This window comes from Canis lupus, chromosome 11 (assembly GCF_003254725.2).
Source record: "Canis lupus dingo isolate Sandy chromosome 11, ASM325472v2, whole genome shotgun sequence".
NCBI classification, from domain to species: Eukaryota; Metazoa; Chordata; class Mammalia; order Carnivora; family Canidae; genus Canis; species Canis lupus.
The window spans coordinates 34,586,409-34,612,226 of NC_064253.1; the positions used below are offsets into that span (position 1 = coordinate 34,586,409).

The 25,818-nt window shown below is 38.4% G+C and overlaps 1 protein-coding gene across 5 annotated transcripts in view; it reads right to left on the reverse strand.

Moving 5' to 3' along the window:
• Window positions 1–272: 272 nt before the first annotated feature.
• FREM1 (FRAS1 related extracellular matrix 1) overlaps window positions 273–25,818 on the reverse strand; it is a 165,157-nt gene continuing 139,611 nt past the window's right edge. For 2 of the 5 annotated variants that reach the window (XM_025433445.3, XM_025433446.3), the window contains exons 30-37: window positions 20,383–20,532; window positions 18,654–18,892; window positions 17,419–17,466; window positions 16,985–17,149; window positions 16,672–16,800; window positions 16,150–16,265; window positions 5,440–5,525; window positions 273–3,401 (exon numbers count right to left, since the gene is read on the reverse strand). In XM_025433445.3, the coding sequence (XP_025289230.3) occupies window positions 3,196–3,401; window positions 5,440–5,525; window positions 16,150–16,265; window positions 16,672–16,800; window positions 16,985–17,149; window positions 17,419–17,466; window positions 18,654–18,892; window positions 20,383–20,532 (1,139 nt within the window). In that variant the 3' untranslated portion in view covers window positions 273–3,195. Of the gene's footprint in view, window positions 3,402–5,439; window positions 5,526–5,990; window positions 7,600–16,149; window positions 16,266–16,671; window positions 16,801–16,984; window positions 17,150–17,418; window positions 17,467–18,653; window positions 18,893–20,369; window positions 20,533–25,818 lie in introns of those variants that run through there. The other 3 variants (XM_025433448.3, XR_003130303.3, XM_049116133.1) reach the window with 3 other exon arrangements.

The following is a 25,818-nucleotide window of genomic DNA, read 5'->3' on the forward strand; positions in this document are numbered from 1 at the left end:
TCCACTATGCTTTTATACTTTTATTTTCCTATCCCATTCACAGTAGTATCTCCAGTATCTAGACTAGGTGAGGGGTTGGCACTGGATATTTAATATTCGTTGAATAAATAGTAGATGGATAGATGGCTGGGTGGCTGGGTAGATGACTAAAAGCCATGTAACTAAAGGCTGATTTAAACAGCAAGGATAAAAAAAAGACATGTTGAGTTTCCTTTTCTATCCCTTCTTACAATGGATAAATATAAAATGTTAACAACTAAAGCAACAGTAGCTCAGAAGTAAAAATAGTTTCATTTTATTAATTTTGTTACAATAGTAGTAGTATTTAAGACAGTACATTTCATAGGTTCCTTTGCTGCCAAAATTAATCAGCACCAGTTCCTCCTGGTTTGAATTATACAAGCCATAGTGTTAATGAAAATATGTGCATGTTCTCTTTGTATTAAAAATAAACAAAAACAGAAATGTAAATAAATGTCACCTGGTTCATTGATACCACACCTTGGAAGGAGATGAAATAATTATCATATGCTTTTATGTTCAGTAAAATATATGCAGTATACATATGAATGTTGTTGTTAAAGGACAAAAATCACAGGATTCTGAAAAGCTACACACTACTTAGCTGGACTGATACCCCTGAAGAGGGGGACGGTTCCTGAGTCAGTATTCAAGTCTGGGGAGAAGAGCTGGGTGGCATGGAAGTCCGTCTTTCTGATGCTCTCCTTTTTAGCTATCATCTGCCCCATCTCTTCCTGCCCAACCCTTCTCACCTCTCTCCCCTCTTCTCTCCCATGATCACCCATTCCCCTTTTACCATTATTCCATTTCCTTCCTTCCTGCTCCCACCAGAACCTGACGGGTGACAGTGACCAACCTAGGTGGAGAGAACCAGGACCATCCTTTACTTTTTTTTTTTTTTATTAAAGATTTTATTTTTAAGTAATCTCTACACTCAACATGGTTTTTGAACTCATAACCCTGAGATCAAGAATCAAATTTTCCACGAACTGAGCCAGCCAGGTCCCCCCTTGTCTTTTACTTTTATGATGTTGATCATTTACTTCTTTTCTCCCCTGAAGTCAAAGCCCAATGATGAGAAAGAAACGAAGGTCATGATAAATATTGCTCAGCACCCCAACTTGCCTGAATTTTTCTTTGTATCCTCAGTCAATTACTTGCATTTTACAACCTGATTGATGCTTTTATGATCAGGAACATTTAAAAATATTATTCCAGTATTTCTAGTTGCTACAAAAATCAAAGCATTCTCTCTTTGTGCTAGCATTTGCAATTACACTTAAACATCATTGTTGCAACAAGGTATAATAAAATCTACCATGCTGACCAGGTTCTACTTAACAGTCTTGGATCTGGATTCCCAGCCTTAAATAGTTACTAGAGCTCTGGAGTTCTAGTAGGAGTGGCCCCTGAACTCTTCATTTCTTGAACTTTTACTTTCCCTCCTAGGATATCACTCTTTACATAAACAACTCTTTGCTGCATTACCTGGCATCTCACTTCCCCACGCTGCAGACCCCAGTGGATCAGAAAGGAGTGGAGAGGGTATGGACGGTGGGTTTTTCCATCTTTTGGTTAAATACCAGAGAGTGCTTGTGTCATAGGAAAGACCTGCATGTTGTATCAGTTCAGAGCCTACCTGGAATACCTAAAGGAGCCTCCCAAGTCCAATGTGCCTTTTAAATTTAAGTAAAAGGTAGGCCTGCCTAAACGTTATCCCAACTTTTCTTTGTAATTATTTCTAATTACAAAAATTTTGATAAGTGAGCAGAAATGAAACAAGTTTGTCATGTCTTATATCCAGAAACTGGACTGAATTTCTTCCATTTATTTTCACTTTACTGAATGTGTTATTATAATAAAACCTGCACCAAAGCTTTAGTCTACTTGGTAACCCTGTTTTGACTCTGAAACTACACTGAATTACTCATAAAGCAAGTTCCATTTGGCACAACCGTATTTTTCAGTGATTATGAAAAGAGGAAAAATTGAGCAAATGCTTCAGAAATAAATTTCTAATTTCCTGTAATTAAATCTTGATTTCCGAAGGGAGTTCCTGTAAAGCTGCAACATGCTTCACTGGTAGAAAAAAAAAAATGTTTCATTCGGCCGATATTATAAATTAATAAGGGATCTTTACGTTAGAGAATCAGGTAAGCATGCCATTTCTATAAATATTAGAGATTTAAGGGCTCAAAATTGTATCAAAATCCGTTCTGAGAATATAGGTTTTCAAGGGCTCTGCTTTCAGTATGATTTTTCTTTGTTCATCAACACAGTTCATTGAGACCCTTCAGAGGAAGCAGTATTTCTCTTCCATGTGTTAACCATCACTCATATCTACTCTATAATAAACGTCCTTGCAAAATGCTAGTCGGTACCCTATACGTAAATGAAAGAGAATTCACATTACTTCAAATTTCTCATGAATCTGGAAGGCAGGGGGAAACTTAATGATTAACTCTGGGATGGTATGATGCCAACATTTTTATTGGAAAAAAGAGATCTGTCTCTTGAGGGATAGGTTGACCCCTGAAGGACAGGTAGCCTCAGAATTCTTACCTGAACTAGAGCTTTGCAAATGAGCTTCTATCTACAAGATTTTCTTATCTAAAGCTTTGCTCTTCTACCACAGAGCATTCTCCTTTCTATCCACAAGCCTCTTATCTCAGGTTTCACATTCGAAAGGGCTCCAAAAGGACAATGCAACACTTTGCAGTTCCACAGTGATTTAACGAGCCCGTAGGGTTGGCTTTACTCCGGTGGAAGTGGTAGAAGCAGCTGCAGCACAGATTTCAGAGTGGATTCGCTTGAGGTCTTGGGACAAAACAATCCAGGGACCATGGACTTGGTACTGACTCAGATATGGAGTGCGGTCAGGGTGAGAGTATCCCAGAATAAGCTAATCTTGTACCATATAAGACTGTAGGCATTTATTTCGGAAGGTGTTGAGATCTAAGCATTGTACCTCTTCCTGAAAGAAATATTCATTGATCCATCTTCCTGGAACTATTCTTCAAGGTTTCTTTTTTACTAGATAGAATCACTCCTATACTATGAAAAAAGAAATGTACCAAGTCAGCCATGACACCTTATTTTCTATTGAACAATATGTACAAATCTCGTAAATAAATAGGTGAGAGATCCCAAGTGGGCACCTGTAATACAGGCCAGTTACATCTGGAGTTTCCTGGAGCACACGTAATTGTGAGGTTTGCCCTTCCTACAGTCCTGCACTTGCCATTTCCCTTGTCTTTGAGCCAAAACACAGTCCTTGCCATGCTTTAAACGTTGAGGGGGCCCTTTCCTCCAGTTGGTGAAGGTGACAGGTTCCCCGCCGATCCACTCCCAGTGGCCAGCATGCACTTGGTCATTCAAACCTAAGGTGAATCAAAGAATGTGCCAATATTACATTTATGCTCAGATATCGTTATCACTCTATTGCTCTAAGCTCAGTAACCACAAATACAGGCCTACATTTTAAAACACAGAAAAAGGCCTGGGAATCCTAAAATGCAGTTAAGAGCATATGGCTTTGAGGGGTACCTGGATGGCTCAGTCAGTTAAGCACCTGCCTTTAGCTTGTGTCATGATCTTGGGGTCCCTCTCCTTCTGCCCCTCCCCTCCACACGTTCATTCTCTCTTTCTCTCTCAAATAAATAAAGTCTTAAAAAATTAAAATCCAAAAAATTTTAAAAAGAAAGAACATATGGCTTGGAGTCAGGCAGATCCAAATCCAAATCCTAGATCTATAACTGACTAGTTGGGCAACTTTTGGCAGGTCACTTAACCACTCTAAATTTTCATTTCCTCATCTAAGAAATGGGAATAAAAATAGTTTATCAAGGGCTGTTTTAAGTATTAAATAAGATAATTTAAGTAGTATGTAAGATAAAGTTGGTGGCATACATACATGTTTAGTACACAGTAATTATTATTCACATTATTCTACAGTCAGAACTCCTACCCCAGGGAAACAGGTACACTTTTGTCTATTGTTCTTTCTTGCTATTTAACTGTCTTGGTTTTCATATTTGAAAGTAGCTTAACTAGGTATTATTTTTAGTCTGGAACGTAAGATTTTTCAGCCTGCTAAAATTCCAACAAAAAAGCAGCTTTTCTCAACTTGCCTCTCTATTCCCACTGGCAATTTTACAAATTACACTTCAGTGTTGCAAAGCTTTTGTCATTTTTCTTAAAGGAATAGTCCTCCTCCTCACTTTCCTTAATAGTAGAAATAAAGAGGCTACAATGTGAAAAAAGTCACCTATGACAGCATGATCTGGCTGGCATCTCCCAACCAAACTCAACCAGGAAGACAGTCTTAGTTGCATGGCCTATAACCTCGTCCCAAGTGATTCTCCCTTAGTATTTTGAGGACAGAATAAAATGGAGTAAGATCACCTTCTGGATGGTTTCCTTGCATTATTGATCAGGATGCGTTATGCCTAAGTACTCTGTGGGAATCGAGGCTTGAGATGAGTTGCTGTGGAAGCAGAGAAAGTGTCTCCTCCAGCTTTAACTCTCAGAGAATTTCCCAAGTTAGAGATCTACTAAGTATTACAGAGATTTTGAGAAGCCAACGTTGAGTTTACTATAGTTCCCTAAAATCCAATATCTTCAAGGACAGATGGTGAAAATATTTTGATGTGCTCCTAGAATTCTACTCCTAAAAATAGAATCTTAAGAGATTTGTATTATTATTAAAATTGAAGAGGATATTAAAACTTCAGAAAACAAGGGATAAAATTAAGATCCACCTATAATTGTCAATAGAGGTAAACATTTCTAAATCTTTGGTATATTTTTTTATATATGTATTTGTATATATCACATGCACATGTATGTATACACATATCACATGTATAACAATTTTTTATTCCACATTATTTTTTACTTCATATGGCTGTGGATTCTGCTTTTTTACTTAGCACCCTGTCACAAATATACTACATATTTTATATATGATATGCTTCCAACATATATTTCTTGAATGAAATAATAAACATAAAGCACTTCGTCACATCTTTACTATTCAGGCCTTACAAAGTATTAAATAGTAAATATTCCTTCGTATGACTACACCATATTTATTTAACTATCCCCTGTTTATAGCTCTTGCTAATTTTTTACTTTTAGAAATACTGGTCATTGAATTCTCTTACCTATAAACCAAACCACATCCCTTATTATTTCTTTGAGATAGATATCTACAAATCAAACTGTTGTGTGATTAAGATGAGTTTTAAAAGACAGACTGTCCACTGGGCAGCCCCTCCAGAAAAGAAAAAAAAAATAGACCATCCAACCATCTAACTGTTGCTTGTTACTGAAAAAGCACAGTTATTTGGCCCATGGGAAGGCAATGCCCTCTTGATGTCCTCACCCTCCTGTTGTCAATACAGCACAAACACTTGCCTATCCAGAAGGGCCTTCTTCCACTGATGTCCCAAAGCCATCGCATGTGCTGCTTGGAGAGAACAGTTACAAGGCTGCCTCGGTGACTACAAGCAAACAAACAAAAAGGAAAGCATTAGTGATAAGGAATCCAACATTCCCATTGATATGAAATTCAACACAGAAATCAAATCGGTTAAAAATAGAAGAAAAAAGCATAGTGTAGCTAGAACTTTCCAGGATTTGGAATACTCTATTATTTTTCTTTAATGACTATCTGTAAGGTGGGATAGGTGACAGCAAAGAAAGTGAGATTTTTTTTATATATATATTATCTGGATTGAATCACAAAACAATAGGTTTTAAACATCGTTTTAGAAAAATCAGCAACTACCTACTTATAAAAATTAATGCCAAAATATTACTACTCTCATGGGGAGTATACCTCTAAATGGCATAAATTTGACAAATATCCAGTTAATTTGATCAGTAAGGCAACCCAAACTATTCAGATAAAAAGAATTATTTGGTCCATGGGAGGATGATGTTTTACACTTGAGATATATATATATATATATATATATATATATATATATATATATATAAAGATTTTATTTATTTATTCATGAGACACATACACACACACACACACACACAGAGGCAGAGACACAGGCAGAGAGAGAAGCAGGCTCCATGCAGGGAGCCCGATGCAGGACTTGATCCAGGACTCCAGGATCATGCCCTAGGTGTGAAGGCAGGTGCTCAACTGCTGAGCCACCCAGGCGTCCCTACACTTGGTATATTTAATCAACTACCCCAATAATTGTTGTCAGACTCAGTAAAATGAGCATGGTCTCACTGTTGAAACTTCATAGGTGTTGTAGAAGTTAAAGCATGTGTTCCTATAAGCATATATAAATATTTTCCCCCAAAATAGAATTGTTTTTATGTTTAAACTGCATAACATAATGATTTGACTTATATATATTGTGAAGTGATCACAATAAATTTAGTCAGCATCTCTCATTTCATTTAGATGTCAAAAAAACAAAAAAAGAAAGAAAGAAAAGAAAAACAATTGATTTCCTTGTGATGAGAACTCTTGGGATTTACTCTCAATAACTTCCAAATATACCATATAGCAGTGTTAGCTATACTCATCATGTTGTACTTTATATCCCAGTATTTAATTATCTTATAACCAAAAGTTTGTGCCTTTTGACCACTTTTGTCCAATGACCCCACCTCATATCTCTGGCCTATGCTAATCACATCTGATCTTTTTTCTAGGAGTTTTTATTTTTTATTTTATTTTATTTTTTTATTTAAGATTTTTATTTGTTTATTCATTCATGAGAGACACGGGGAGAGAGAGAGAGGCAGAGACACATGCAGGGAGCCCGACGTGGGACTTGATCCCAGGTCTCCAGGATCAGGCCCTGGGCTGAAGGCAGCACTAAACTGCTGAGCCACGTGGGCTGCCCGGAGTTTTTAAAAAAGATTTTACTTATTTATTCATGAGAGACACAGAGAGAGAGGTAGAGACATAGGCAGAGGGAGAAGCTGGCTCCAGGCAGGGAGCCCCATGTGGGACTTGATCCCAATCATGCCCTGAGCTGAAGGCAGACGCTCAACTGCTGAGCCACCCAGGCGTCCCAAGTTTGTTTTTTTGTTTTGTTCTAAGTCTCTATATAGTATTTGGCTTTCTGTATCTGGCTTATTTTACTTAGTGTAATCCTCAATGATAATTATGTTGTTACAAACAGCAGGATCTTCTTTTTAATGACTGAATAATATCCCAGTATGTGTGTGTGTGTCGCACGTGCGCATGCATGTGTGTATCACAACTTCTTCATTCATTTGTCGATGGACACTTGGTTCATTTCCATGTCTTGGCTATTATAATTAATAAACATGCTATAAACATAAGGGTGTAGATATCTCTTCAAAATACTGTTTTGTTTTCCTTCAGATATATTGCCAGAAGTGCAACTGCTGGATCATATGGTAGTTATATTTTTAGTCTTTTGAGGATCCTCCATTCTGTTTTCCATAGTGGCTGTGCCAATTCGCATTCCGTCGCTATACACAAGGGATTCCTCTTTTCCACATCCTCACCAGCAATTGTTATCTCTCATCTTTTTGATGATAGATTTGATGCTTTATTAGGACAGTTTTATTCTATAAACAGAATAAGAATTATTCATGAATTATTTTTGCTGGTAGCTGAATTATTCTTATAAGCAATATTTGATAGTTTTAATTCCCCAATGGTGCCCATTAAAAGCTTTTTAAAAATGTCTTAAGTAAAAAGCTAATGATTATTTTTTTCCTTTCTACTTCTTCTTTTTTTAATACAGAAAGTTTCAAACAAGAAACAAAGTCACCATGATCTTGTCTGGTTAACATCCATTGATATTTTATTCATTTTGCCCATGTCTTTCCAAACTTCAGATCCATTTCTTTGCTTTTCAAGATCACATATGGTGAACACAATTTATCCATTTCTTAATGATTTTTTTCCCCATTAAAACCTGTACAGGGGCACCTGTGTGGCTCTGTGGTTGAGCGTCTGCCTTCAGCTCAGGTTGTGATCCTGGGGTCCTGGGATAGAGTCTCACATTGGGCTCCCTACAGGGAGCCTGTTTCTCCCTCTGCTTATGTCTCTGCTTCTCTCTGTGTGTCTCTCATGAATAAATAAATCTTAAAAAATAAAAAAATAGAAACCAGTACTTAATCATTCTATCATGCAGTGGTGACTTCTAGGACTTCTGAGGTATGTAAGTCTCTTTACCCCTTCTCTGAATGTCCTCAGGCTGCTGGATTTGGGTTTTGTGATTGAATCCGACCTCATTATTTACTGTCATCTCCTGTCTGACAGTCACAGCAGACACGATAGCACAATTTCTTCCCTTCCTCTCACATCCAATTTGGTAATTCCAACGTGCTGAGGGTTTAGAACGCAGAATACCAAATGTGTGTTATGTGTAGGCCGAGGGAAGGCTCGAGGGGCTGCCTCAGTCAATATGGTATATTGAACAAAGCACTAGAGATCTGAGTTCTCTTCCTCTTCTGCCCCTAATTTTCTTATGGCTGTAACTTTAGCCTCACCTTCATCATTACGAATTAACACGTTTTATTCAAGGATATTTAACATCTCCTCCTGCTTTAAGATTCTTGAAACTATCGTGAAAGCACACTTTGTAAAAGCCATTTTAGCTGGTCAAGTACTAGTTTGATTTGTCTCTCCAAGAAGCAAAAAGCCCCCAAAGAGCAAGATGGGAATATAGCTGTGTTTAGGATAGGTAAAATGTTAGACTATAGTTATTTATAAAAGAAATATTTAGGCACTGGTATGTTGATTATTTTACAAAGACATTCCTTTTCTTTTATGCCAATATACACACCAAATAGTGTGAACATTTTCTATATGGATATGTATAGAGAGAGATTAAAAAAGAAAATATAGAGGGAAACACATAAATAAAAGTCTTTTGAAAGCTCTGAAATTTGAAGGTGTTCAAAGTGTAGCATTAAAAACAAACTAATCTTTCTAGCTAAAGAAATAAACATCTACTTTGAAATGTTTTTGATTAAGTATAGATGTATTTCAGAGTAACTCTTTAAGGATAGGCCAGCAGGGGTTCCAGACACTCCTGTGGAAAACAAAATGGTTTTTTTAAGATAATGATTTATAATAATAGAATTACCAAATGTACAATGACTGCCTAAGGAAATGAGCAGATGAGATTACAATATGTAAATTCAAGAAATACCTAATCTAGGAGTCTAGCTCCTCTGGGTTGGAAAAATAATAAAACACCAATGGAGAAGAAAGGAGATTGGAGATAAAGATTGAGTTGAATTAGCAATCTGATTAGGGACAAGGAGGAAAGCAAAATTTGCTGTTCTTTTTGAAATGTGGGTGCTGTAAATGACCCTCTGTAAAGGACCTTCAGGGAAGGGAACCCCAGGAAATACAGCCCAGAATTGACTAATGATGCCTGATACCAAAACATACTAATATTAATTCTAATTATAAAATCTAAAACCATTTCCTAAAATTAATCCATGAGAAGGTAAATAGCCAGGTTGTGCAATGTCGAAACTATACATTTTATATCATAGAAGCAATGGCTAATTCCTAGGAGAATACCTATTTTTCTTCCTTTTATATATATTTTTAATTAAGTTTTTAATTTTAATTCCAGTATTGTTAATATACAGGGTTATATTGAATTCAGGTGTACAAAACAGTGAAGAATGCCTGTTTTTCAAGACAAAGAGGGTGGAAAAGAAGAGAACATAATTAACCTGAAAAGTAATGGGGCCAGAGAAGGGAGGTAGGGAGCCCCAACAGGTGAAAAAAACAGGTTTAATGGTAGAGGAGGTCCTGGGGTTCACAATAAAATTATACTGAAGAGTGGCCTTGCTGTCCAAAAATACTTCTTTTACAAAGACTGAACCAAAGGAATATGGAGATCTTTTATTTTTCTTTTTAGTTTGCTTTTAACTTATTGCTAGATATTTTTTGAAATGTCTGTAACTAGTATCAACTGTTCTTGGAGTAATCATTCTCATCCTTTTGAAATACAATGCGTATTGAGTATCACACAAATCAGATCAAGTATTCATACTCACTTTTATATAAAAAATGAAAGTTGAAAGCTTTTATGATATTTTAAAAATCTTACATCATATATATTTTCTTTACCTCTTTTACAAATCCTGGATACCATCAGAAATAGTATTTGATAGATGTTTTAAGTTCTGGACAAATCTGGTAAACGGATAATGTGTAATTTGAAGTAGTTTTATTACTGATAGACACATAATTAGTCTTTTTCTAAAATATGATGGAAAAATTCCAATTGTCCCTAAAAACTATTTTTTTGTTCTGGAAGTTCTCTCAGTTTTATATCTTAAAAGATATCACCATTCTAGAACTTAAAACAATTCCATGAGACTAGAGTTTATCAAAATATCTTCAAAATAATATGAAAAAATTGCTTCTCAACCAGCTTATAATATCATATTTGATCTATTATGTATGATCTTTAATACCCCTGAATTAGGGGATCCCTGGGTGGCGCAGCGGTTTAGTGCCTGCCTTTGGCCCAGGGCGCGATCCTGGAGACCCGGGATCGAATCCCACGTCGGGCTCCCGGTGCATGGAGCCTGCTTCTCCCTCTGCCTATGTCTCTGCCTCTCTCTCTCTCTTTCTCTCTCTCTCTCTCTGTGTGTGACTATCATAAATAAAAATTAAAAAAAAATGCCCCTGAATTAATAGGGAAGACAAATTTTCCATCATCATTACAATAGATTTTATAAGCTATTCTAGCTCAAAATATCCTTCCATTTATACTATTTCTAAATACGAAATAGTATATTTCTTACATATGCACTTAACAAATATGGCTTGTAAATCACATTATTTACATTTAGGTCCAGAGAGCTTCTTAATTGGATCTATCGTAAGACATCAACTTAACAAAAGGTAAATGCTGCCATTTAAATTCAGCAACTTTTGCATTCCTTTTTCTTTAAGATTTAATTAATTAATTAATTTATTTATTTTTTTATAGATAGAGAGACAGCAGGGCAAGGGACAGAAGGAGAGAGAGAATCTCAAGGAGACTCCCCATTGATCGGTGGCCTCATGCAGAGTCCAATCTCTTGACCCTGAGATCACGACCCTGAGATCACGACCAGAGCCGAAACCAAGAGTCTGATGCTCAACTGACTGAGCCACCCAGGTGCCCCAATGACTTCTACATTCTTAACAGAGCTTTGTGAGAAGAAGATGTGGGAAGGAATTGTCAGGATTGTATGACATGTTACTGATGTAAAATGCAGGGTTCAAAGACACCATACAAGACAGCTGCATCTGGAGAGAGATGGTGTCAATTTCTCTGAAGCTCATTGATGAATGAAGAATGATTTAGTTGTGGGGCCAGTACTGGGGGATAATACTTTAAGACACAGGCTGGTCTAGACATTTCCAGTACATTAATTGTCCAAACAAATATTTGTTGAATGAATGAATTTATAAACAGAGAACCTGATGATACCTTGGGTTTGCTCTAAAAGGTTACTTTGATTTCAATCCAAAAGACACTTAGGTCCTATAATTTAATAAAAATCATAATATGTCTTTGATGTGAAAGATACAAAATACTAATACATAGTTTTGAAACCTACTTTAAGTTAGTTCAACATAAAGTTAACATAGGTGTGCTCGTCACAGATCTTTATGGAGCTATTTTGGAGAGTATCATAGAAAATGAAGTCCTGTCGCTTCCACTTACTTGCTTAGAGCCACAAGCAAGTGATCTTGCTTCCCCAAATCTCTTTTATCTGAAGAATGTAGATAATAATACCTGATTTCCTCACAGAAGTGATGGGAAGATCAAATAACCCAGTATACGTGGTACGTGAAAGAATTCTGTAAACCATACAGTGTAATATACACGGAAGGTGTTATTGGCAGGGAGGCACGTCGAACTAGGTCAGCCTTCTGTAAAAGGGTCAGAGTATAAACGCGCTTAAAGCCAAGTTGCATATGACATCTCAGGTCAAATGCATGAGGAAGTAGCTAGACTTTTAAATTAATTTTGGCCTCAAGTTTATTACTGGGATGAGTGAATTGTGTAATATTAACAGATTTATGATGAGATTAATAGATGTATAACTAGTCTTCCTACTCTTTGTACTCACTATTAAAACCCAGCTGCAATTAGATGGATCAATAAAATAAAAAATAGGGATCCCTGGGTGGCGCAGCGGTTTGGCGCCTGCCTTTGGCCCAGGGCGCGATCCTGGAGACCTGGGATCGAATCCCACGTCGGGCTCCCGGTGCATGGAGCCTGCTTCTCTCTCTGCCTGTGTCTCTGCCTCTCTCTCTCTCTCTCTGTGACTATCATAAATAAAAAAATAAAAAATAAAAAAATAAAAAAATAAAATAAAATAAAAAATATATTGGGGGACTAATGTAGGTTGGTCACCCTGAAGATATCAATACTACTATAAAAACTGCCATTATTTCAAAAGACATGAGTTTTGAGTCATTTCTCAAAAGGCTAGAAGATCATAATATCAGAGTAAAGAACAGCCCTTCTAGGAAAAGATACTTGGTGACCTTATGCCAAAATTGATGAATGGATGGAAAGATACCACTTAATACACGTTGTCTTTACTTTTCTCATAACATGAAGAACCAACCAGTTAAAGCTTCATTAGAGGCCAGAAGAGTTACTTGCACTGTCATTTAGTACCACTGGAAGACAACAATAAGGCTACCTTCAAACTTAAGGTCTGAAGTTCTGTTGCTCTGTTCATCTGTAGTTTACCAACAAATCCCAGTGGCAGTTTGATTATAGTAACCTTGGCTACAGTATACCTGCACTTCTGTACTCCCCCTCATTTTTGTCAGCATAGAAACCATACTCTCCTCTTCATAATATATTGCAGTAGTCTTCTTGCTACATCAGAGAGCTTTTCATTCTGCACCAGAGCTCTTTCCTCAAGGAGAAAAAAAATCTATACTGCTATTCCTACCTGAGCTATCAATACATCAAGGCAAATTTTAAATAAAAGTAGGACACCCAGTAATTTGGAAGAATGTCTTCATTGTTCCTTAACATACAGCATTATGGGAACATATGTATTTAAACAATAATTATTTATAAAATCTTAAAAAATAGTTTAACTTATTTTATATCACCTGCTCATCAACAAAAACCTGAAAGACACCTATTAACCTCTATAGATTCTTACTTATACTTAAGATATGAGATACATCAGTAAAAAAAGGGTGGTAGATTTGACCAGTTTTTTAAAAGACTTAAAATATATTTTTCTAAAGGTTTTATTTACTCATTTGAGAAAGCGCACTTGAGTGAGCACAAGTAGAGGAGAGGGGCAGATGAAGAGGGAGAAGCAGACTCCCCACTGAGCAGGGAGCCTGATCACAGGCTTGATCACAGGACTTTGGGGTCATGACCTGAGCCAGAGACAGATGCTTAACCGACTGAGCCACCCTGATGCCCCAAACTTTTAAAATATTTATTAGCTTTATAAAAATCTAGTTATGGGGTGCTTGGGTGGCATGGTCAGTTAAGTGCCCAACTCTTGATTTCAGCTCAGGTGGTGATCTTATGGTTGTGAGATCAAGCCCTGTGTTGGGTTCCATAGTCAGCACAGAGTCTGCTTAAGATTCTCTCTCCCTCTCCCTCTGTTCCTCCCCACCCTGCTCTTGCATGCTCTCTCTTTCTCTCTCTCAAATGAATAAATAAATAAATAAATCTTCTAAAAAATAAAAATCTAGTTATATTTTACATACAGTAAAATGCATAAATTTTTAAGTATTCAATTCAATGAATTTTGACAATTGTGTATATCCATGTAAGAACCACCCAGAGCAAGACATAGAACATCTCCATCATTCTAGAATTTACCTCGTGCTTTTTAGTCACCCTACAATCCCTCCCAGAGATAATTGTTTTTTTTTTTTTAATTTCTAACACCAACTAACAAATTAGCTTTTCCTATTCATATAAATGAAATCATATAATATGTACTCTTTTATGTTGGCTTGCTTCCTCTCTACATGTTTTTTTTTTATTTTTTTATTTTTTTTTATTTATGATAGTCACAGAGAGAGAGAGAGGCAGAGACACAGGCCGAGGGAGAAGCAGGCTCCACGCACCGGGAGCCCGACGTGGGATTCGATCCCGGGTCTCCAGGATCGTGCCCTGGGCCAAAGGCAGGCGCCAAACCGCTGCGCCACCCAGGGATCCCAATGTTTTTGAGATTTATTCACATGGTTGGAAGTTTTAGTAGTTCATTCCATTTTATCATTTATAAAATAAATTGTCAAGAAAATGTGTTTCCTTGTTGATGGAGAAAATATAAAGAACCCTCATAAATCAACAACAAAAAGACAAATGATGCAAACTATTATTATTTAAAAAGTTGCTATGAATTCTTGTAAATGTATTTTTAGTGCACATTTTTTTGGTTAAGTTTTATCTATTTAAGTAATCTCTACTCCCAACGTGGGGCTCAAACTCATAACCTCAAGATCAAGAGTAACATGCCCCTCCAACTGCACTAGCTAGGTGCTCCTCTAGCAATATATTTTTATTTCTCTTGTGTAAATACCTAGGAGGAGAGATGTTAGGTCATAGGAAAATGCACATAACTTTATAAGAAACTGCCCAATGGCACTACAAAGTGGTTGTACCATTTTCACTTCCACCAGCAACCATGAGAACTCCATTTGCTCTGCAGCATTTGGTAACGTCAGTCTTTGTGATTTTATAGTGAGTCTGAAGTGGTATTTCATTGTGGTTTTCATTCACACTTCCCTGGTGGTACATCTTTTCATGCACTTATCGACCAATTATGTATCTTTTCTGACGAAATCTTCAAGTCCTTTGCTATTTGCTTTAGATTTTTTAATTTATTTATGAAAGACACAGAGAGAGAGAGAGAGAGAGAGAGAGGCAGAGACATAGGCAGAGGGAGAAGCAGGCTCCATGCAGGGAGCCCGACGTGGGACTTGATCCCAGGTCTCCAGGATCACAACCTGAGCCAAAGCCAAACCTGATCAAACCTGATGCTCAAACTCTGAGCCACCCAGGCATCCCTGCTTTGCTATTTTTTAAATCAGGTTGTCTTTTTGTTATTGATTTATAGGAAGCGTTTGTATTTTCTCTATTTGAGACCTAGATCAGATGGACAACTGGAGATAAGCTTTCCCAAATGTGGTGTGCACTTTCACTTTCTTTTTAATAACGATTCTATTTATTTATTCATGAGAGACACGGGGTGAGAGGCAGAGACATAGGCAGAGGGAGAAGCAGGCTCCCTGAGGGAAGCCCTATGCGGCACTCGATCCCAGGACCCCAGGATCATGCCCTGAGCTGAAGGCAGACGCTCAACCACTGAGCCCCACAGGTGCCTTGCTCTTTCACTCTCTACAGTGTTTTTAGATGAGCATAAATTTTTGAATTTGATAAAGTGCAAGATCTGACTGCTATTCACTAGAGACTTCTTTAGTCTCAATTTCCAACCATGGGGGATCTTAGTCTAATTGCATTGTTCTGGAGAGTTATATACTATAGGTGACTATAGGTGTTAGAGTTATATGCCTATAGGTGGGCAAAAAGCAGGGGTGGTATCAGGGATAGGTATTTATGCATCTTTAAAGTCCTTCCAGGCTAGATAAATTTTGTTGTCATTATTTGATCACAAGTCATCCTTCACTAAGTGTTCCATTATCCACTGACCCTTTGTCCAAATTGTCTGGTTTCATAACCATCAATGTCTCTTACACTGTCATAGGTCTGATACCTTAGGACCTTTCATTGCTATGTATTTTCAGATTAGTGGGCAGGAATCCCTACTTAATTAAAAAAAAAAAAAAAAGAAGACAAAACCTGCAGTGCTGCTGACTTGGAAAAGCTCCTTCTGCCTTTCTTCAAAAGATCAGGAGAAGCTAAAAAAATAGAATTTCAGCAATGGCACAGTTGTCACATAAAGAGATACATCAAAATATACTATTAAGCTCAATCTTTCTGGACTACAGAACTCTCCTAGGGTTCCTGAAACCAAACCAAGTAGATATCAGACACTTAGCACTCGAATGAATGAAGTGACCCTGCAGCTGGGTGAGAAAAGAGACAGGAGGGAAGAAAACACTAATTAAGGTGAAATAGGGTTTCTTACTGTTCCTTGCAAGCTCGGGCAGCAGTGCTCCAGGTGCCCTTCTGCTCTGTGACCAAAGAGTGGCAGTAGCCTGAATGATGGTGCCACCCAGCTGGGCAGGCTTCACCTTCCACCTCCTGAAATATAATTGTGCATGTTCACATCAGAACGGTCTTTAAAATCTAGAATCTGCTCTCAGCATAAGGAGTCCTATGAGTCCCCCGGCTTGACTAGAGTGGTTCTGGCACCAGAAAGGAGGTCAGCCCTTATCCCAATGCTACACCTTGAGAAATGTGATGGCTTTTCACAGAAAACACTACTAAAGTTGACACTGTTTCATTTTGCACTTTTAACATTCTGATGACCTCCTTAAATCGCATCGATTAACGATTGTAGTTTGTGATTCGTAAAATACCACTCAGGCCTGTTTGCCTCTTCACCTTCCAAGGCAGGTAGACCTAGCATGAGTAGTCAGATCATTTCCCGTCCCTTGGCTTATCGCAGAGCATCGCACAAAGATACTTTGTGGCTCCTGTGTCCCACCTCGGTTTGGGGGCTCCAGGCTTTCCAGGTAATTCCATCACACTTGTACAGCTTCCGGAGGCTTTCGTGGAAGTGGAGAAGTCCCTTTAATTCCAGTGTGCAGTCCTTTGGAATTGAGGGCAATCGGTCCTATGGGAAGGAGAGGGATTGCAGATTTGACGTAAAGAAGCTGGGTCGCTCACTCACCTCCTTGAGGTCTTCATTTGTTGGGTAGCCTTTGTGTTCAGCAAAGGATCCCCAAGCCTGCAGGCTGTTTTGTGGCCCAGCAAATAGCCTGTTGTAAGATGAATAGGAAGTAAAGAGATTTTCCTACCTGTCTGGAGAAGTGTGAGTCACTTGTGGATTCCATCTTATCTGCTTGAGGCAGCGCTGCCACTTGGCTTGTCTTTTGTGGCAGACTGGTGATGGCTACTTTGGCCTTCCTTTTGCGAGATGGAGAACTGTCTCCCTCCAGCTTCTGGGAAACCATTCCATGATACTTGAGGAAACCAGAAAACACAAATAAAGAGAAAGCAAATAGCCAGGTAGCAAACAAAAACGTTTGCTGGAAAAATGAACAATCAAAAAATTGGGCTAAAGCAGAAAGATAAAAGGTTTTCTTCCTGAACACCCAAGCCTCAGAAGCAAATGTCAAAACAGGCCTTTAAGAGAAATACATAAATATGGAAGACATTAAAAAATAGTTTCACTGACTATTTTGCATCCACAAATACAAGAAATTTAGCAAGTTTCTCAGATTACACTTACATGATAGATGATGTCGGTTCCATTTCTATAAACAGAGGATGGAAGAACCTGAAATCAACAAAATACAACATATGAGCAAAATTGGCTTGAATAATAACTAGCAACAGGGTAAAACCCTTTCAGTAAGATCTTGTGTCTAAAAAATGTTAAAACATATGTTTTATGTCCTAAGACTTTACATGCCCAAATCATTAGAATTTTTAAAAATCACTGGACCCAATCACCACTTACCAGTATTGATTCATACATTCAAAGTTTCAGTTATAGAGAAAAGACTTATTTTCTTGATATATCTATAGTACACAGAGGTCCAAGAAAACATACACACACATACACTCATGAGTGTGTGCCAGTTAGAATCCTGTGCTAATAATAAAGGTCAAAGCCACGGTTGCCACACTCAAATAGATCACTTAATCTCATTCTGTCCCAGGGTCACTGGTTATTCCCTGCTTCGATCACAAAAGGAACCAAAGCAGAAATCATATGGATGGGTCAGTATATCTATCACCTCAATTAGTACAGATTAAGGAAGCGGGCAGCATTATGATATCTGTATACAAAAGGCACTGCCTTGGGGCACCTGGTTGGCTTAGTTGGTGGAGCATGAGATTTTTTTTTTTAATTTTATTTATTAATGAGAGACACAGAGAGAGAGAGAGAGAGAGAGAGGCAGAGGGAGAAGCAGGCTCCATGCAGGGAGCCCGACATGGGACTCGATCCTGGGTCTCCAGGATCAGGCCCTGAGCTGAAGGCGGCGCTAAACCGCTGAGCCACCCAGGCCGCCTGGAACATGAGACTCTTGATCTCAGGGTTGTAAGTTCAAGCTCCATGTTGGATGTAGAGATTACTTAAAAACAAAATCTTTATTTTTTTTTTAATTTTTATTTATTTATTTATGATAGTCACAGAGAGAGAGAGAGAGAGAGAGAGGCAGAGACATAGGCAGAGGGAGAAGCAGGCTCCATACACCGGGAGCCCGATGTGGGATTCGATCCCGGGTCTCCAGGATCGCGCCCTGGGCCAAAGGCAGGCGCCAAACTGTTACGCCACCTAGGGATCCCTAAAAACAAAATCTTTAAAAAAGGGGGGGAATTGCATACTTGTGAAAGGAATCATGGCTCCCCTTCATTATGCAAATCAGCTTCTTCAGTGTTTCAGAACACTTATTAATTTTTTTTTATTGTTTTACAATGTACTCCACACACCACATCCCAGAAGTTCCCCATCCTCACTGTTTTGCCATTCCCTTGGGTCCTAAGCTTCATACGAGACGGATCTGCAGAATCAAAGCCCTGCCCGGTGTCTCCCCTAGTGACTGCTGGCCGCTTGGAAGATGGAAGGGGTCTTCTTTCCAGATGAAAGGAACCAGAAGTGGTGGATGAGGAAGACCCTGGGGACAGCGGGTGCCAAATGCCCTTCTCCCTTGCATTGTGCTTGTTTGGGTTGAAGGAATATGAAGGATGACACTGTCCTGGAGGCATGAAAGATGGCAGGTCAGTTCATTGTACACAAACAGATAAGTGATCGCATCGACACAGCCCCTGCAGCACTTGTCATTAAACTTAGATGGATGGTTTTCCCACCAGATGTTGCCTTTTTGCCATTTGCCAGAAACTCCTTTACTCTTCATCAGTTTCCACGCAGGAGAGCTGTGCCCTTCTGCACCTCTACAGGGTGATTATAAAGTCATGAAATTGATTTCACAAACCACAGATGAAAACCATTGTCATAATTTTCTAATCATACCATATACTGGGGAAACTGCCTCACCTTTCTTCATGTCACAGCATTCCTCAGATTTATTCACTGATCAAGTATCATTCTATAAACACTTCAAAGTGTTCATCCTTTCCCCAGTCTCCTACAGGTAGAAACTGGAATTGTTTGAAGAAGTGAAATCAAGTAACAGTTATAAAAGTTAGCATTCAACTGTTACAGAACAAAGATCCAGGAAATCTTAACGGAGAGACTTCTATTGGAAACATTTCCAGTTAGTATGACAAATATCTCAACCCACGACCCTCGTGTGTGGACATTTTGTACTTCAGGTGTAAAGTGTGTATTTTCATATATTTTATGTACTAACTGTGACCAGAAAAGTCTACTGAAAAAGGAATGAATTTGGCCTTAAAGGTGGTGGGGGAAGACATTGTTGAAATAGGAGTATTATAAAGGAAAGGGGATAGTGGTTATCTTTATTACAGGATGAGAAAGAGAAGAGGTGAGAGTGGATTTCAGGTGGGGAAAACGTACCATGGGTACAGCAGGTGTAACCTCATAGGTCTAAGTCCACACATGGTAACTGGACACTCGTCAAATGCTAAATGGACACCTAAGTAGAAAGTCTTTGGCAGGAAAAAAAAAATCAGAGCACCCAGGACTGTGCTTGGTTTTATTTTATTTAGTTCACAGGTTGTTCTTTTGCATATATCATCCAGGACCTATACTTGGCTCCACAACCCGAGGTTATTCATTAATATTCTCCAGCTGCTCTCGAATCCCCCAGCCAGCTGTATCTTTCACATCTATTTTTCTCCATTCCTTCCTCTCAGAATTTTCCTGGTCACACTACAGTGGGGGCTCAGATTTGAGGCATTAAGAGCTCTCTTCAACAGAGGAAGATAATTACAGCCCCACAAATGCTGGGGGAAAATAATTGTCGATAGATTCTCACCAATGTTGTTTCCCCCTTGGTGAGAACAACAAACGGGTAGGGGGAAAAAAAACCGAAACCAACTATGCCACTGACTTGTTGCTTTTCTCAAACGCTAGCTCTTAGCGGGAGGAAAACCATATGAAGCAGAAACCAGAATAAAGGACCTACAATATGACTGAGGTTGCTTTCTTGACAAGAAATTAAGCATTTTGATTTGAAGGCGTTATCAAGCACATTGGCTGTTGAAAGCAAGCAGCTATGCGCCAGGACCGCTCCTGATTTCAAGATGAGGATCAAAAGAATACCTCCTTTTGAGTCCAAAATTTTCACTGCAGCTTTTGTCTTGGTGCCAAGAACTGCATTCACAGGGGAGTTCAGAATTACTTCAAAGGCCTCATCGTCTTCCTCTAATCCGTCATAGGTAATTGCTATATTCCACATCTTAGTTGACATTCCTACAAGAAGTAAACATTTTAATTACTCTTTAATTGCTATTTCAATCACCTAGGTGTCAGAGAAATATATTAATTAACATGTCTACAGCTCGGCTGCAGTAGCCTAAGTGAGCTATTGTACTGCTACCAACTCACTGAAGTCCTGCTGTTCTCCCAAATAATATTAAAAGACCACGTTTGTTCCTGGACAATGATGATTCCGTTTCAATGCAAACACTGTAACAAAAAAGTAAGCTGCATTATGCAAAGGATGAACAACGACAACAAAAATGGTTAGGAGATGAGATCCAAGACTTACTTTTTTTCCCCCGACCTGCCCCTTCTCAAGAAACAAGTACTGTAATCTTCAAATCTTAATAGTTTCAAAAATCCTAAGAGGTTTGTACAGACAGTTAAAAGTGATTATTGGATGGTACTTCATGCTATTCATGGAACCCTTGAAATGATTGATTTCTAAAGACAGCTGCCTCCATCGGCTGCTTGACTTCCTGAGATCCTTCTAGCCCACAAATGCTTTTTCTAATGATGTAATACTCAATATTTGATATCCTCCTCGAGAGGATTTATGGGTTGGGGGTTTTAGAAACAGACTGAGCCAATTTTTTTTTCTCTTTCTGTCTGCCCCTGCTCATGCAGCTACAATCAAGCTTCGTTCATAGTAACTTTGTGAACCAAACACCGAACCGTTTTGATGCTACAAGCACATCCAGAGCCATTCTGTCACTGTGAAGATGGGATGCAATGGAACCCCAGAAACACAAATATTCAAGCTGGAAGAAACTTGTGAGATTGTCTAACCCTGACTAGTTTCCATGACGCGGATTACAGGATAACCCCCTTAGTTTATTTAGAAGACAAGGTGGTGGAAGGAAAAAAAAAAAAAGTACTATTTTGTAGAGAAAAAAAGGCTCAAGTTGAAGGGGAAAAAAAGTTAACAAATTTATGGTTTAACTTTCTAGGACTAAGTTTTGAAAGCTTTTACTCCCTGGCATTTACTCATTGGCTATTTGAGGGCTTTTATTCCCATAAACCCATCTATGTATAAGCAGTCAAACATTTTTTTTCTAGCTTTCTCTTCTGAAAATCTGGAATCCTTTCTCCATGCACATTGTTTGCTGCAGATTTATGCCTCTCTATTGTGCCATCTATATGACAGCCTCCTTTTTGAAGATGTGTCACATACAGATTTCATGATCTAATCAAAGTTTCCTCAATCCCCCACAGAATCCAATGGAAAGATGAAACTGTTCACTTATCTCACTCCTGGCTGCACTTAGAGGGAAAAAAAATGAAGTGTATTTGAAATAATTTAATTTAAAAAAACCAGGCTGACAGGTGGTTTGTTAAGTTTTCAGTATCAAGTGAATTCATAAATCAATTACTTTCCTAGTCTTTGCAAAAACAGAAGTTGAAACACCAAACATAAAATTCCATATAACTCCCACCTCATAGGTGGACAGATCGACCCATCAAAATATACATTTTGTATCTATTACGTACTTACCTTTGCTATAGATGCTATGGAGGATACCACGGGTATAACATCAGCAAACCCTGACATAAAGGAATTTAAAATATCTTGGAAAAGAGAAGATGTAAATGCCAGAAGAGTCCACTATTCAAGGCTACATATGATTAGCTGCCAAGATACAGACTAGATGGTAAATACAACATGTATGGAGGCTCCAGAGTTGGAAGGTTTTGGAGGGAGGGAGTGAGAAAACAGCATAAGCAAAGGCAGGAAGGTAGCAGAGCCAAGGCCTTGCATAGAGAATGAGCGAATTAGCTGGCTGCAGCGGAGCTCACATCAGAGAGGTGGTAAGAAAGCAGGGGGCAGTCTGTGGCCAGGGAGCAGAGAACCCTGGACACCAGGTGGCTGGATTCAGACTCTAAACCTTTGGCAACAGGGAAGACTCTTGAAAATGAGGGCTTAGAAAAATCTATCTCAGTGTTATGCAGGAAGATTTAAGGGCCCAGGAAGACTGGTAAAGAGGCTAGAAGTAGAGAGACTGCATAGGCAGCTTTTGTAATAAACCTGGCATGAAGGGATAAGAGACCAGACAGTGAAGAAAGTTCTTGAATGCTAAGAAGTTTAATGTTCAAAGAACTGTTTTGACTCTCAAAGTCCAAAAAGTTCAGCATTATTCAAATAAAAATCTGATACATGCAAAAAATGCCAAGTCCCAACTAATTGCCCTCTTATTGTCAGAATCATTTTTTAAAAATTATAGTACCCTTTCTCCCTCTTGCCCACTCCCTCCCCCTAAATTAAAGTTTTTCTAAGACCTAATGGAGTAGAACCAGACGGTTAGAGCAAATCTATTCCAAATTTAATTTAAGTAACCTTCTGATTGGCTTGCTTGCATTTCAATTTTGTTTCTATGCCTACCAGGTGTGCATATAGAACCAACTTTTCTAGGTTAATGAGATTGGAAGTAAGAACTTTCTGGGTTTTTCTTTTTCCTTCCTCTCCCATTTTCAAGGTGCAAAGTAGTTGTTAAATCACCGAGATTATAAGCAATTTCAGAAGGCTTGCACCAGCCTCCTGTTCCCATAAAACAAAAGGTGCTGAGGAAAAGGTGTCATTTTATGCAGACATAGCCCACTTTACAGAGTGGTCAATTACTGGATATTTTCCTGCAAAGCAGATTTCATTATTGAAAGACATTTTCTCAATGTTTTTTAGTAAATGCCATGTTAGAGATCTGTTCCTTTGGAAAACATTTTGACTCTCAGGAATGATTTAGTCCCAATTAAGAAAGCAGCAAACCTTTCAAGAACACATACTTAAAAGGAAAACAATCATTTTCTTCAGAATATTTACACTTCGACTCAGTCACAAGAGCTGAATGCAAAGTAGGCAGGATTAGTTTGGGGTTCAGTATAATGGCAGCAAGGCGTAGTTCACTAGACTGAGACGTTACCTGTTTCTCTCCAGCACCCTCCCCAAAGTTCTCAAATCTTAGAATATCCCACTGTCTGAATTCTCACTCCGTTCTTCGTCCATCACAGAGGCTACATTTTTGAAGAAACAAACAGATTGCCTGGGGCAGAAGCAGTGGGCGTGGGCGTGGGGACGCCAGACCCAGAAGAGGCAAGGATTAACGATACAGGAGTAAATAAACATTTACAGGACCTGTAGACATAGGAACTTTAAAATACTCTAAAAAATAAATAAATAAATAAAATAAAATAAAATAAAATAAAATAAAATACTCTAAAATAAGACCTCAGCTTATGAAACCATTTCTGGCTAGTAAATTCCCAAACAATGAACAGGCAAATATTGTTTCTTTTTAACTTATGAGATTTTTTTTCCTTAAAATGTCTAAATAGTCCCTAAGATCATGACCAGTTAGAGCCTCCAGAAGTCATCAGTATCTATTCAAAATAAACTCTTCTAGACAAATTGGTCTTTATCTTATCCAGTTGAACCTCTGAGAGGTGGATTTCAGAGTCCCCTCTAAGTGTGATACTTGCTAGTTGTAATCAATCCAGAGACCTGGCAGGCTGCTCAATATTTACTGAAAGCCCAATCAGTTCAAATCTTGTGATAAACAGACCGCAAATAATAGAGACAACATATAACAAAGACTCTTGACTCCTCAAAAAATGGAAAGGTTTGAACTGCCTTAACATGAAATATAAAAAGGACACACACAGTGCAAATGCATCAGAATCTTAAGGTTAACCAGAGCACAAGAGCCTGAAGCAACCTGGGATAATCATCAAATACATAATGGGAATAGCTCTTCTACAAAATAGGTCACTTGAGGAACAAACTCACACAAGACAGAAATGTAAATAATCATGGGTGGGAGGACAATCATTGTATTTGGGTAGTTTCATGTCAAATTTAAGGGTCATTGTTATAGGTTGAATTGGGTCACTCAAAATCTTTACGTTGAAATGTTAATTCCTAGTACATCAGAACGTGACCTTATTTGAAATAAGGTCATTACAGATGTAACTAGTTAAGATAAAATTGTACTAGAGGGGCCTCTAATCCATTATGAGTGATGTCCTTATTAAAAGGGGAAATCTAGACACAGACACAGGCACAAAGAAAGCCATGTGGGGACAAGGGCAGAGACTGGTGTAGATCCAGCAGAAGCCAAGGAATGCCAAAGATTCCAGCAAATCACCGGGGCATGGAAGACAGGCATGGGACAGATTCTCTCTCACAGAAGGAATCAACTCTGCTGACCCCTTGATCTTGAACTTGTAGCCTCCAGAACTGTGAAAAAATAAATTTCTGTTTTTAAGCTACTGGGTTTGTGATATTTTGTGAGGGCAGCCTTAGCAAACTAGTCACAAAACATCATCCTACTTGTGGTGAATGGCAGGAAGGTATTTCTTTTCTTTCTTCTTTTTAATATCTGTAATTTTTCTTTTTTAATTTTTTTAAATTTAAATTCAATTTGCCAACATATAGTATAACACCCAGTGCTCATCTCATCATGTGCCCCCCTTAATGTCCATCACCCAGTTACTCCATCCCCTATCAACCTCCCCTTTTGCAACCCTTTGTTTCCCAGAGTTAGGAGTCTCTCATAGTTTGTCTTCCTCTTTAATTTTTCACCACTCAGTTTCCTCCCTTCCCTTCTGGCCCCTTTCACTATTTCTTATATTCTACATATGATTGAAACCATATGATAATTATCTTCCTCTAATTGACTTATTTCAATCAGCATAATACCCTCCAGTTCCATCCACAGTGAAGCAAATGGAGGCATTCGTCCTTTCTGATGGCTGAGTAATATTCCATTGTGTACATATACCACATCTTCTTTATCCATTCATCTGTTGAAGGACATCTCAGCTCCTTCCACAGTTTGGCTATTGTGGACATTGCAGTGCTATGAACATTGGGGTGCAGGTGCCCCTTTGGTTCATCACATTTTTACCTTAGGGGTAAATACCCAGTAGTGCAATTGCTGGGTCATAGGGTAGGTCTATTTTTAACTTCTTGAGGAACTTCCACACTGTTTTCCAGAGTAGGTGCACCAGCTTGCATTCCCACCAATAGTGCAAGAGGGTTCCCCTTTCTCCACATCTTCACCAATATTTGTTGTTTCCTGACTTGTTAATTTTAGCCATTCTCACCAGTGTAAAGTGGTATCTCATTATGGTTTTGGGTTTTTTGTTTTTTATTTTTTAAAATAAAAAAAAAATTTATTTATTTATTCATGAGAGACAAGAGACACAAAGAGATAGAGAGGCAGAGGCATAGGCAGAGGGAGAAGCAGGCTCCCTGCGGAGAGCCTGATGTGGGACTCGATCCTG